Source organism: Coptis chinensis, chromosome 7 (genome assembly GCF_015680905.1).
Source record: "Coptis chinensis isolate HL-2020 chromosome 7, ASM1568090v1, whole genome shotgun sequence".
NCBI lineage: Eukaryota > Viridiplantae > Streptophyta > Magnoliopsida > Ranunculales > Ranunculaceae > Coptis > Coptis chinensis.
Window position 1 is genome coordinate 81,958,232 of NC_141462.1, and position 13,339 is coordinate 81,971,570.

General features: G+C 33.7%; 1 protein-coding gene across 1 annotated transcript; it reads right to left on the reverse strand.

Moving 5' to 3' along the window:
* Positions 1-930: 930 nt before the first annotated feature.
* LOC147489326 (uncharacterized) lies at positions 931-2,157 on the reverse strand. Its single transcript, XM_086574614.1, has 2 exons — positions 1,770-2,157; positions 931-1,382 (listed from the first exon to the last, which is right to left on the reverse strand). The coding sequence occupies exons 1-2, from the start codon at positions 2,155-2,157 to the stop codon at positions 931-933; spliced, it is 840 nt and encodes a 279-aa protein (XP_086430740.1).
* Positions 2,158-13,339: the final 11,182 nt, after the last annotated feature.

The following is a 13,339-nucleotide window of genomic DNA, read 5'->3' on the forward strand; positions in this document are numbered from 1 at the left end:
ACTTGGTTGAAAGTTTGCTCATAATGCCCAATGTATGGTATGTTCACTATGTTGACCAAGTTTCGCCAAACATGGAATCAGGAGTCAGGAGTCAGGATACCGCCATAGCTAGAACTTCTCTTTTTGCTCAAATATTTATTTCATGCACTTGTTAAAAATTGCCTTATATATGGTATGAAAGTAGAAACCATCCACCATATCCCTTTGGAATGCCCCCTAGCAAGACCTATTTTGTTCACAACACCTTGGCAACTGAGGCTTGATCATTATCCACCACAAAGCTGGCCTATTTAGAGGGAAATTTGGACACAATTTTGCCTACTGTTATACTATAACCTGTGGCTGGAGAGATGTAGCCGATAGCCAAGTTTCTTTAATTATGCATCTCTGAATTCTTTCTTGATCATACATACTTAAACATGCAGGGAAGAAAAATAGACTACTAAAGATCGAAGAATGTAAATGGAGGGCACAAGCTCCTGAATATCTCAAATTAAATGTGGTCTAGATGCAAGCTTCAATATACAAACTTCAAAGGCCCCTTTTGGTTATGTGTTATGAGATTCTAATGGTCTCTACTTGGCTGCGCGAATATAAAGCAATGAAGCATGTAGTGCAGAAGAAGTCAAATTCAAGTGCCTAATCCAAGCAATTGAATGGAGCAGGCACTTGAAATGCACGACATAAAAATACTACCATTCCCATAAATGCATGAGTAAACGTACACGAGTAAACACACGAGTAAACATACACTAGAAACATATAAGAAATGCACGACATAAAAACATCCTAATTCTGATCACGCCATTCCCATAGATGGTTAATCAGACGCTGCTCTAATTCCACATGCTCATGCCTATTATGCATATATGCCACGCGTTGCAAGACTCTGCGAAATTCAGCTGAATTGGGGTTTCGGTCGGGAACAATTTATGCTATATTAGGATTTTCAAAGTAATCATGGTTAATAATAGGTTCAGAGTCTCTATAAACGTAAGTGTTCAAAGAGTTATGTCGTTCTTCCTCAACAATCATGTTATGCAAAATAATGCACTCTGACATAACATCATAGAGCACATCTTTGTCCCACAAGCGAGCTTTGCCTCTAACAATTGCAAAACGAGATTGAAGAACCCCAAATGCTCGTTCAACGTCTTTTCTATAAGATTCTTGTATCAGCGTAAAAAATTTATCTCTTCTTGATTTAGGATTCCTTTTCGCCTTCACTAGTGTAGACAACTGAGGATATATACCGTTAGCCAAGTAATAACCGACAGTATAGTCCTTACCCATGAGAGAATAGTTTGCCATAGGGGTTAAACCTAATGTTAGTTTGTGAAAAAGATTAGAGCGCCACAAAACATTAACATCATTATTAGTACCTGGTAAACCGAAGTAAGCATGCCATATCCACATGTTGAAAGAAGCAACTGCCTCGAGTACAAGAGTTGCTGATCCATGTCGTCTAGTATACTATCCTGCCCATTCCATTGGACATGCTTGCCATCTCCAATGCATACAGTCTAGACTGCCAAGCATGCCAGGAAAACCTCTAAACTCAGCAACACGGAGCAATCTGGCAATGTCTTATTCATTTGGAGATCTCAGATATTGTGCACCAAATCTCTCCACCACATGTTTGCAAAACATTTTAACAAAGGAGAGTGTTGTTGACTGCGCAATGCGAAAATACTAATCCATTGAATCAGCTGGGCTTCCGTTTGCTAGCATTTGCAACGCACACATTATTTTGCCGCGTGACGACAAACCGGGTTTATTGGTTGCATCATATTTCTTCATCCAGAAATCACTATGTTCCTTAAGACCACTCCTAATCCTCGAGAATAGGTGTCTGCTCATTCTGTTACGCTTCTGAAATAAAACTTCATCATATGTGGGATTGACACTGAAATAATCGGCCTTTAAGAGAGCATTTCCCATTGCCCTATTACGGTTCCTATAAGCGCGTCCTGGGACAGACCCAATACGGAGAGTTGGTTGATTGGAGTTTTCAATGATATGAGCTGATATAACAAGATTCATTTGAATTGCGAGTGCAGCTGCTATCAACACTTCTTGTTCATGCATGAAGTGTCTTTCAATACGTCGTCTTCTCTGGGAAACAGAATCATAATTATTATCACTATCAGAATTCATTTTGCTAGTAAATAAGTTATGGAATAAAAATTGAAAATATTAAAAGTTGTGTGAGATAGCAAATTGGTTTAATTTCCTACGGAGAGTTATGTTTATATATGCTGGTGGAGGGCCAGGAGAGTACACATGCAGCATGCGTACTCTAGATAGATTCCATGCATTTCTTACACAATTCTTTATCTTGCACACACCCCAATAAATAGATTCCATGCATGCATGATTCATTTCAATCTTGCCCACAGTTCTTTATCTTGCACACACCCCAATAATTTCTTACATAATTCATTACAATATTGCCCACAACCCAATGACCCTAATCAATAGCGTACAGACTACAAGAAAATAAAATCCAATAATTCAATCTGACCCTATAAAAAGATTGTATTTTCCTCTCTCAAAGGCACATTCCCGCAAACATCAGTAATATTTTATTTTTGTATTATCAATAATACTGTCTTCATCTCTCTCTCTTTCAGTAACAATGTTAAGCAGGGGATCATCATTTAGCGTTGATGAAGACACAGTATTATGCCAAGCATGGTTGGATAATTCAATTGATCCAATTACCGGAACAAATCAATCAGGCAACATGTTGTGGGATAAAATTAAAGAACAATTTGAGAATCAGAGGATGATATGATACTGGGTTTTACAGAGGCACGAACTATGAGAAGTGTTACAAGTCGTTGGCAACTTATAAATAAAGTAGTTACTTTATTTCGTGGATGTTTAAATCAAGATATGAACAAATCAGGAACTAACGAAATGGACATTGTAAGATATTATATATATATATATATATATATATATATATCAATTATTTAGCTAGAATATAATTGATTAAACTCAAACTAATATTTTTTTTTTTCTTTTACAGATGGAGCAAGCAAGGAAGTTGTATGTCACCGTGTCTTAGGATAATAAACCCTTCAAATTTGATCATCGTGGTTTATTTTGAAAGACTACTAAAAAATGGGCGCGCTATTCAATTCCAACTACACCTGGTTTCTCTCAAACTAATTTTCATAACGGGTCTCCAGCTCCATTAAACGAACAAGATGGCATGGGGGGAACACCTGATTCTGAAATGCAAAGACCTAGTTCATCAAAAAGACCGGATTGTGGAAGAGACAAATCAAAACAAAAAAAAGAGTTGACAGTCAAAACAAAACTTCTCTCAAATAATTAACGCGGCAATCTCAACGGGCGATGGAGGCCATTGAGGCAGCAACTGACCGTGGGAAAAAATTCTATGAAAGTGAAGCGTCTAATCCTTTAAGGATTAAACTTGCAGAAAAAAAAAAAAGAATTCCGTGAGACATTGACATGGGAAAAGGAGATCATGAGCACAAATACATCGACTATGACACCTCAAGGAAAAGAATGGTACAAAAACGCAAAGAAACAAATTTTGAAAGATCAAACTCTTCGCAATGCACGAACTCTTTCAAGAAATTTGCACTTTGAAGAATACAGAGAAAGCGATTGATTAATTTGATTAAGAATTTTAAATGCTTCGTACGTATTTGATGCATTTTTAATGTATTTCCTTTTAATTTGTTTTTTTTTCAATAAATGTTTTATTTAAATAATTAATTAAGTTGTTGCAAATCGGAATAAATTTAATCTTAAAATTGAAATTATAACAAAGAAATACAACTAAAGCAAAAAAATTTAAAAGGGTAGGATAGAATGGTAATTGCATAAATTAAGTTATTAAAAAAACAAAAAAATAGAGAATTCAATTCTAACCGCTATTGGGAGTGGTGGGAATTCTAACTGCCACAGTGAGTGGCGTGTAGAGTTATTTCAAAATTAAATCAAATTTCTAACCGCCACTGGCTATGGCGTGTAGAGTTATTTAGGATTTTTTTGCTAGCCGGCACTGGTTATGGCGTACAGAGCATACGCTATAGCGTTAAAAGTGACTGCATAAATAGAGAAATTTATAACGATAGCGTTGTCGGTATAACGGTTTAATGTACCATTGGATCACATTTTACGCGAAATTTGGTGTTTTGCCGCACCATTGGACTTAGCCTGATAGATGGAACCCGGGGGCACGGGGAGATTTGGAGAAAACTACATCACTGTATTTACTTTGCTAGAAAAATGTTCAAAACTTTAAGGACTCGCACCAAGAAATTTACAAAACTTCTTTACCACACCCCCTATATACTTGTATTTCCTTGTATTTTCTTTGGCTCGTTTGTTGTTTGTAACTTTGTAAGGTTTGGTTCTTATGAATAATACACCCAGCAGTTTCTATCGAAAAAAAAAGCACTCCCTATCTACTATCTATATACTAAAGCACAGACCTCTAAGATAGATTTTTAATACGTAAATCTGAAGCTCTCTCCTAAAAATCTTAAAAATAATTGGAAGTTTTGGAGAGAATAGATAATAAGCAATGAAGCCATGAAAGCACAGTAGAAAAAGAATACAAATTGACCGAAAACTAGCATAACACGATGATCATGGAAAGAACAATGTTAAATATGCCTTGATTTCCATTCTCAACAACATAAATGGACTTCATATTATTATTCTAAGACTATCTATTTACAGCATAAACTGGGTGTATACAAACATGTCACATATGTATTATCTTACCCCAATGGTATTAGCAATTTAGCTATAGGTAAAAGCATAAAATCTGAGTGAGAGGATGTCGTCATAAAATTGTAGGCATTGACACCACCAAAATAAATGTGCATAATGGGACTTGAAATGAAATACACTCATTAAATTCAAAGTTGTAAAAGAATGACCATTGCATTGAATTAAGCAAGACTTGGCACCAAGACATCTCCATCCGCTCGTGTGAATAGATTTTGATCTTTCATGTTGGAATTAAAGAAAAGAAGATCATTATTGTTGTGGCCAAGTAACCTTATTGCCAGTTAATAAGTAATCTTTTGATCGGAACAAAAAATTAAGCAAACGAAGTTGTGCTGCCTAGCGTATGAGTCAATTAGGGAAATTATATAATAAGGAAACACAAAATAGGGCTCAATTAGAGAAATTGTGTGTTTGTCAAAAAATCATTAAAAAAAGTCTAGAAACTATGTTTTGTCCAGTTCAAAGACAATGACCATGTACAGTTCAAGGACAATGGTCAAAACCACCAGAAGACACTTTGAAGATCAACTCAGATGGAGCGGTAAATGTAGAAGGAGCAAGCTATGGTGGGATACTAAGAGACTACGAGGGAGCCCCATTGATCATTTATATGGAAAATTCTAACCTCAGATCTGTCATTATTTAAGAACTCAAAGGCATTGAAGCTGGTTTACTTGCAGCTCTATACATGAATTGTAAGAAAATCATGGTAGAATCTGACTCCAAAAGAGTAGTATAAGTGATTAACAGGGTAGAGGAATGCCCTTGGTATTGTTTGGATTTGGTAGCATCTATCAGGATGTGCATGAGAAAATTCGAATCTATGATAGTCTCTCACGTGTATAGAGAGAGAAATAGAATTGTTAACTGATTGGCAAAGTCGAGTACTATTAAGGATATATATATATATATATCATTGTGAGGGTTTATGCGCCTTTTATAGCATTCCTCCTCTTCTGTATGAGCTACATGTAATAGTGGAGGAAGATGATGGGGGAATGATGTATCAAAGAGCTTGAGTTGAATATTAATACAGGTTGGGATCTGCCTAACCCCTAACTGCTAAAAAAAAAAAAAAAAAAAAAAAAAAAAAAAAAACTATGTCATGTACGTGTCTAGGTTCCATCTTAACATAGAATCCATTTGACATAACATCACAAAAACCTTGACTCGAAATGGGGCTTTTGCTTGGACTTCAAAGGGGCTTGGGGAATGAAACATATGGGATAGACTGATGATAGGCGCATTGGAGCATAGAACACACTTGGTCCAAATAAATACCTATTTTGAAATATTGACAGGTGGCCATCAGAATACCGCTAGCTAGGGATGAGATCGACCAACTGTAACTTGGAAAAAGATCATAATTTATTCAAAATATATAAGAAGGAAATAAATAAGAAGATAAATTGAGTAGGGCAAATGCACAAGGAGACTCTTAATTGTTGAGATGGCCAAAAGTTTTCGAATTAAGCTATCAAGTTTAATATTAAGGGGACTGGGGGAGATAAAAGAACTTGAATATTTTGTACTTATAACTTATAAGTTCTTATTACTATAAGTGTTTGCTATAGTTTGTACCTACATAGATTAATTGTGATGTATTAGTTGGGGTGTTCACGTGTGGTGTCAGGAGTTGCTACCAAATGCGTAGTTAAAACCTTTTATATATTGAAGGGTTTAACTAAAGCATCACATTTTGTGTTCCTATTAGGAAACTCTCGATCTATATGGGAAGTTTAAATCTTATTAGCCAAAGGATTAAGGCGGAAAAAAAAAGAAAAAGAAAAAAGGAATCAACTGTTCAAGTAATAAAAAATTATAGAGAAAAATGAGAGTAAGAGAGGCATATATATGTGGTATATATATCCATCCATATTGAATTGCAGATACATCAATGATATAATCATTTTTTATTGGACTAAATACAAATATAGGTCCTCTAATATATAAAATGCAATAAAATAGAAAAGAAATCAAACAAGGGAGACAGATGACTAAGGATTCGAGCCCATAACACACGATTTCATAAAATCCGTACGATTTTTCCGATCTAAATCGAGCAAGTTTTACATGAAGAAGATTTTGCTCAGCATGTTCTATTCGATACGGGTAGGAGAAGAACCCGACTTGGTAGTCATACAAATTGGTTGATGATTTTGAAGAACTGGAAACTGAAGAAGAGTCAACGGAGGATCGTGGTAGTCGTTCACGGAAAAGCCAAACTTTTAATCATTTTTAATGATAACTAAGTTATAAAATTGGTTGTTGAATTGGACTCCTTATGGACAATACCCTACATATCAATTCCCAAACCAATCTTTTGCAACACCTTCTCACTCAATGCGTTAAAATATTGTCATGCAACCATTTGGTAAGTTTACAGTTACTTCGAAACAAAAAACAAAGTTAATATATAGTGTCTGACCACCACATCAAGAGATAAATAGTACTACATACGTAATTTTGATGTCTAGAAATTATAGATTAATTTTATGAACAACACCACCAAAAACACAACTGAACAAGTAGAAGACAAGTCAATAAGCACTAGTGAATAACTAATATGTTGGTTACCAACATACTATTCTCAAGAATACCAAACACACAAAAAATATGACCAGCTAGCATCGGAATGGTACATATCAAATCCAGTTCAACCCCTGATCCTATTTTCTGAATAATAAAAATAATAAATGACTTCAGATGCATAAGTGGACAACATGCAATGATTGATTAAGTGTAATCAGAGCACACAAAGAACAAAATCTACCTACAATTCCAGAAAAGTATTACAAGAGACCAGTTATTGCCTGTTCAATTTCAGAGAACTTCACAAAAGAGTCATCAGGAATCAACCAATCAAAGCAGTAAAGATTCTCTACCATCCATGCCTCTTAGGCAGCACACTGTTACCTATTTGGAGTCCCCAACTAAGAGCAATTTGTGCAGGAGTCTTCAACAATTTCTCTGACACCATTTAATATTAGATGCTTACGCACAATACTCTTTACCTATGCTGAACCAGGGGAACCTAATGGTTAATATCCTTGCAAAGTGAAGGCCAGATATGGAAAAAAGCTCTGCAAAGAGGGGTATAATATTAAAGTTAGAAGCTTAAGTTTCTTAAAACTTATAACTCACGGATAAGTGTACTCCATTCAATTGGCAAAAGGCACGCAACTGAGACTGTTGCCAAGCTGGGTGGCATTCCACATGATTGATAGCAGCAAAGACACTTGAAACTTCCAAAAGATCTCCCAACTTTTTTGACATAAAAATTCTAATACTAATAGCACGAGACTTGCCAAAATCATAAAGACCCTCCACTTCTTTTCAAGGTACTAGGATATTCAGGTTGGAAATTCATGTGAATCTATTACAGCTTTCACACATGGGCAGTTGTATGTGGCGGTTTTAAGAACAACATCTAGACAGGCCGGGATTGAGATATATATCTAAATTATCTAGACAATGTAGTTGAATCATTAAAATGTGAGAGTAAGACCTCATTAATAATTTGACTTTATTTTGGATGTAGAAACTGGAGCATGTATACTAATTACTCAAAGCAACATACATACAAAGATACAATGATATACACTAATACAGTGATACAGTGATATACAATTACACATGACCAAGTACAATAAAGATTGGAAAACAACATTTTCTTTCTCTAATATAATAGACCCACACAGGAACATAAACAACTTATCTGGCCTATTAGTTTAAAAATCCTAACAAAAAAAGAATGGGCTTCTCAGAACATCCCATAGCATCAGTGTTACTTAAACAATTCAACAACCAAACCATTACCTATATCACATTACTGTGAACTAAAATACTGGACAGATTAAAGAGGTGCTGAGGTGGGATGGTCAAAGAAGTAGTATATTTTCAAGGAAACAATAAACAATGCAACAATATACTATACATTACTACAGATTTAATCAATTACTAATTCTTTAGAACGGATTTACTAATTGCACTCAAAAATGTATTTAAAAACAAACAAATAGGATTTTTTAGACATACCCCCCCTCCCCCCATTTATAATTGGGAATTAGATATAACCCCCCACTCTAGTTTTCTTTAGACATCCTCCCCACTTTAACGTTTGATGTCGGTCAACTAGATTTGACTCTCATTGACCCTTAATACAGGTTTTCTATTTTCTTCTAATAAATAAATAAAAAAAAATCTAAAACTCCTGTGATAAAATGCTGAATATGCCCTCAATAATTTCTATTATGTATGCAATAATAAAATATTATTATTATTTTATTGGGAGAAAATAGAAACCTCGACTAACGGTTAATGAGAGTCAAACCTAATTGACCGACATCAAGCGTTAAAGTAGGGGGCATGTCTACAGAAAAAACTGCAATAATTGGAACAATATATGCGTGCAATGTTTTTGGGGTTTGGAGGGATGACATTTCTGGCTGTAGACTATTTTTCTAAGCAATGCAAGTCATAAGAATAAGCATAATGGTTTTGAAAGTTTTTTTTTGTAAACTCTACTTCAACTTGGAAACTTCAAGTGATGATAGTAAAATTAGTAATGGGTCACTGCGTCATTAGTTGGGTTAGTTGTTTATGCTCTTAGGAGTCTTACGCGAAATAGCCACACATTTTGTACTTGAATTAGACCATAAAGTTTTTAAATATAAAAACTATCATAATAAAATATTTATTTTACATCACGAAATATACCTAAAAGATCCCGGGCGTATGCCCGGGTTCAAAATCTAGTCTATATACTAAAGCAGAGACCTCTACAAGAGATTTTTCTCTCTCCTATCTGGCCCTCTAATATGAGAGATATCATTTTCTCTCTCCTATGTGGCACTCTAATATGAAAGATAATCTTTTCTAATAGCCTACAATCCCACGTACATAGAATCTCTTTGGAGAGTTTGAGTGTATTTCTAATTCTTATATTTAGAGAGTTTAAGTGTATTTTCAATTCTTATATATTTGATCAAATAAAAAAAAATTGCTAAAAAATAGGTGATTTGTAGAAGGTAATTTCTTAATATGAATCAAACACTTTTAGTGTCCCAATTCTTATATAATTGATCAAATAAAAAAATTGCTAAAAAATAGGTGATTTGTAGAAGTTAATTCCCTATTACAACACCAACTTATTTAGAATATATCCTTAACGCGGTCTCAAAAACACTACATATTCTTCAGTTAATAACTTATTATAGGGTGTACAATCAGCTTCCGACGGTTCCCCCTATTCTCTAAGGATTATGTGAGATATATCGAATTAAAACATTCAAAATGTTATTCGCATAACCCTTTCATATACCTAGAATTTACATTTGTTGTTGGTTATTAACTTCTTAAGAAGTAGAACAATATACTTCCCGAGTAAGTGCCTGAATACCTATCACGCACTCTCACATTTTTAACATATGCACTTTTCTTCCTTTTCGTTTTTCTTTCTTGGATCTCATTCTAATTTTCAAACACATACATGCTACAATATGATAATATATATTGAAAGTCTAAACCTGTAAAAAGAACACCCCGCTTATTATGAAGGGGTGCTTTTATTTGCACATTTGATTTATGTTTCTTTGTATGACATTGTTTCTTTAGACAATCTAATGATATATCTAATAATTATCCAAATACAACCTCTCACATACATACACTTGAACACTCAATTCAGAAAATACCAAAGTGAACATGGGATCAAATGCCAAGGTGCAAACTCTCCCAAGTTCTTTACATATGCACTTTTCTTTCTTTTCATTTTTTTTTTCTTGGATCTCATTCTAATTTTCAAAAACATGCAGACTACAATATGATAATATATACATATTGAAAGTCTAAACCTGTAAAAAGAACACCAACTTATTATGAAAGGGTGTTTTTATTTGCACATTTGATTTATGCTTCTTTATATGACATTGTTTCTTTAGACAATCTAATGATATATCTAATAATCATCCAAACACAACCTCTCACATACATACACTTGAACACTCAATTCAGAAAATGCCAAAATTAACACAAGATCAAATGCCAAGGGGAAAACTTTCCTAAGTTCTTTCTCATTAATGTAGAGAACTGTGTTTCTATCGATTTAAGAACACTATGAAAAGATCGGACGATCACCGATAGTCATATTTGGAAGACAAGTAGATGTAATGTATAGTTATGTGTGTGATGTTGTTTTTCCATTCAATGTATATAGAGCAATATAATACGTTTACATGTAAATCCATAGAGCTTTTTCCATCACAATAAGAGCTGACTATAACAATCTAGATTTTGTATTCGGATATCATTGGGAAACACAAATGAACTCAAAAGCAAAATTATATTTGGCACTTGGGACGGTTTCCTTTAGAGCCCAAATGGTAAGCAAAATCTTAAGTATATATACTTAACTAATTTCATTTATAAATAATACATTGGCTTTCTTTGAACTGAATATATACAACCTTCTTACATTTCATTTCAGGTCCTGGAACAGAAATTGGACTGACTCTTATAACAAATACAAGATACGGTGAGTGAAATCACTTCATTCAAGAGTGATGATTAAATTAACTGATCGAGGCAGCTGTCTTTGGTTTCCTAAGTTTTGTTTTTTTTTCCCGAGTACAGGAAGATGGGATAGTGCTAAAAATAAATTTTCAAAATTTGTACTCATTCTAAGTGCAAGAAAATGTGATAGTGCTAAAAGATATGGGTAAGAATGCTTATAGAATGTCCATATTATGGAGTAGGATCCTGCCAAATATGTTTCACCTATCTAACTTCATAAATAGATGTGGATGCTTATAGAATATACATATCATCATGGAGTAGGATGTTGCCAAGTTGTATAATAATATGATGTCCTATATGAGCTACTCTTGGTATTGCATAAGAAAGTTATCATTGAATTTGTATTGTGATGAACATTTCAAAGTGATGGAACTACAGTTGAACTTGCAATAGCTCAACAACATTTATTCGATATGCAACAAATTTTGGTTTCAAAGAGAGCCACCTAAACATTTTTTGGTTGTAGAAATTTTAATAATTTTGGAGTAAAATATATCGAAGCTTAAAAATTCTTACGAGTGTTCTACTGATAATTGATAGATGATAATTCTTTAGTCTGAAAGAGTGAAGAGTGTTTGTGTGTGAATTATTGTTATACTTATTTTTGTGGCACTTTATTGATACCATCAAACTTAACCCTTTCAACATTAGCGTAATATTGGAACAACTTTGTGGTACTATTTCTTCATCTGAACTTTGTTTTGCAATGTGCGTGTAGAAACATTGAGAATAGATAAATCTACTATAAGAAATAAGATAAAATGTGGAATAAGATGGAATATTTGAACATTTTATTATAAGTTCAAGGTGTGTGTTAGAAGCTTCAAGTTTGTAAAGGGAATGTTATTTGAAAGACACACTCTTCTTCCATCCATTTGATTATTAGATTGTTCAAATATGAAAATTAATGGTCATTACTCATTTTACCCATCCATTTTTATGTTAACACTTTGACATGTTCACATTGACGAAAGACATAGAACGACATGATCTTCTCTATTATTCATGTTGGAATTGAATAAGTATATTTTGCATGTATACAAACAATCACCTCGAAAAAGAGAAAATACTTAGGGGATTATTTTAAGTAGGTGAACGTATTTTCTTGAAAGAGATTTTTTTTGTATTCATCAATTCATCGTAGAACACGTTCATGTGATAAATCTTTTAAGTGGGAGTAGTACATTCTTTGAGGATATGGAAACAATCAATCTGTTTTAGTGATTTGATATATAGATATTTTAGTGATTTGTACACATTAGTACGTAAGCCGAGCAGTGATGATTTATTGCTAAATCACAGTAAATCTAAGAAAACTATTATACAAACTAGATCGAGTTTAAGATAATTCAATTTGAAAATAACGACTTAATATCCTAAACCACAAAGTGAAGAGACTTTCTCAATTTGATCCCTTAATTTCCAAGTACTTATGCACCATAATCGCTGTTCATTAACATATTTTGGTTTATTTTCAATAAAAATATATTCTGATTCGAAAATTGTGTGAGACATTTTGTAAAGTCTTTTCAGCACATAAAATATTTAATAGATCTCGGGCGTATGCCCGGGTCCAAAATCTAGTATATATATATTTAATAGATCTCGAGCGTATGCCCGGGTCCAAAATACTAGTATATATATATATATATATATATATATATATATATATATATATATATATATATATATATATATATATAGTTCAATTAAGGATTGCATATACTCTTGCACTCCTACACGTTGAATCCTAGTTCCGTCTGTCCTTGCGACGATTGACTAAATATATGTCGTTCGCCTATTAGCATATCAATCTCAAATTAAGAAATATTTGACGGATGACACAATTCCAACCGTGAGTTGAGATCCAGGAGCATAAAACCAAATCTAGACAACACCTCCAACAAGAATTCCCAACTGAGAGAATCAAAAGCCTGTCTAGGTGGATAGCAAATGTTAGTGGTAACAAATTTGGTCGGAAATA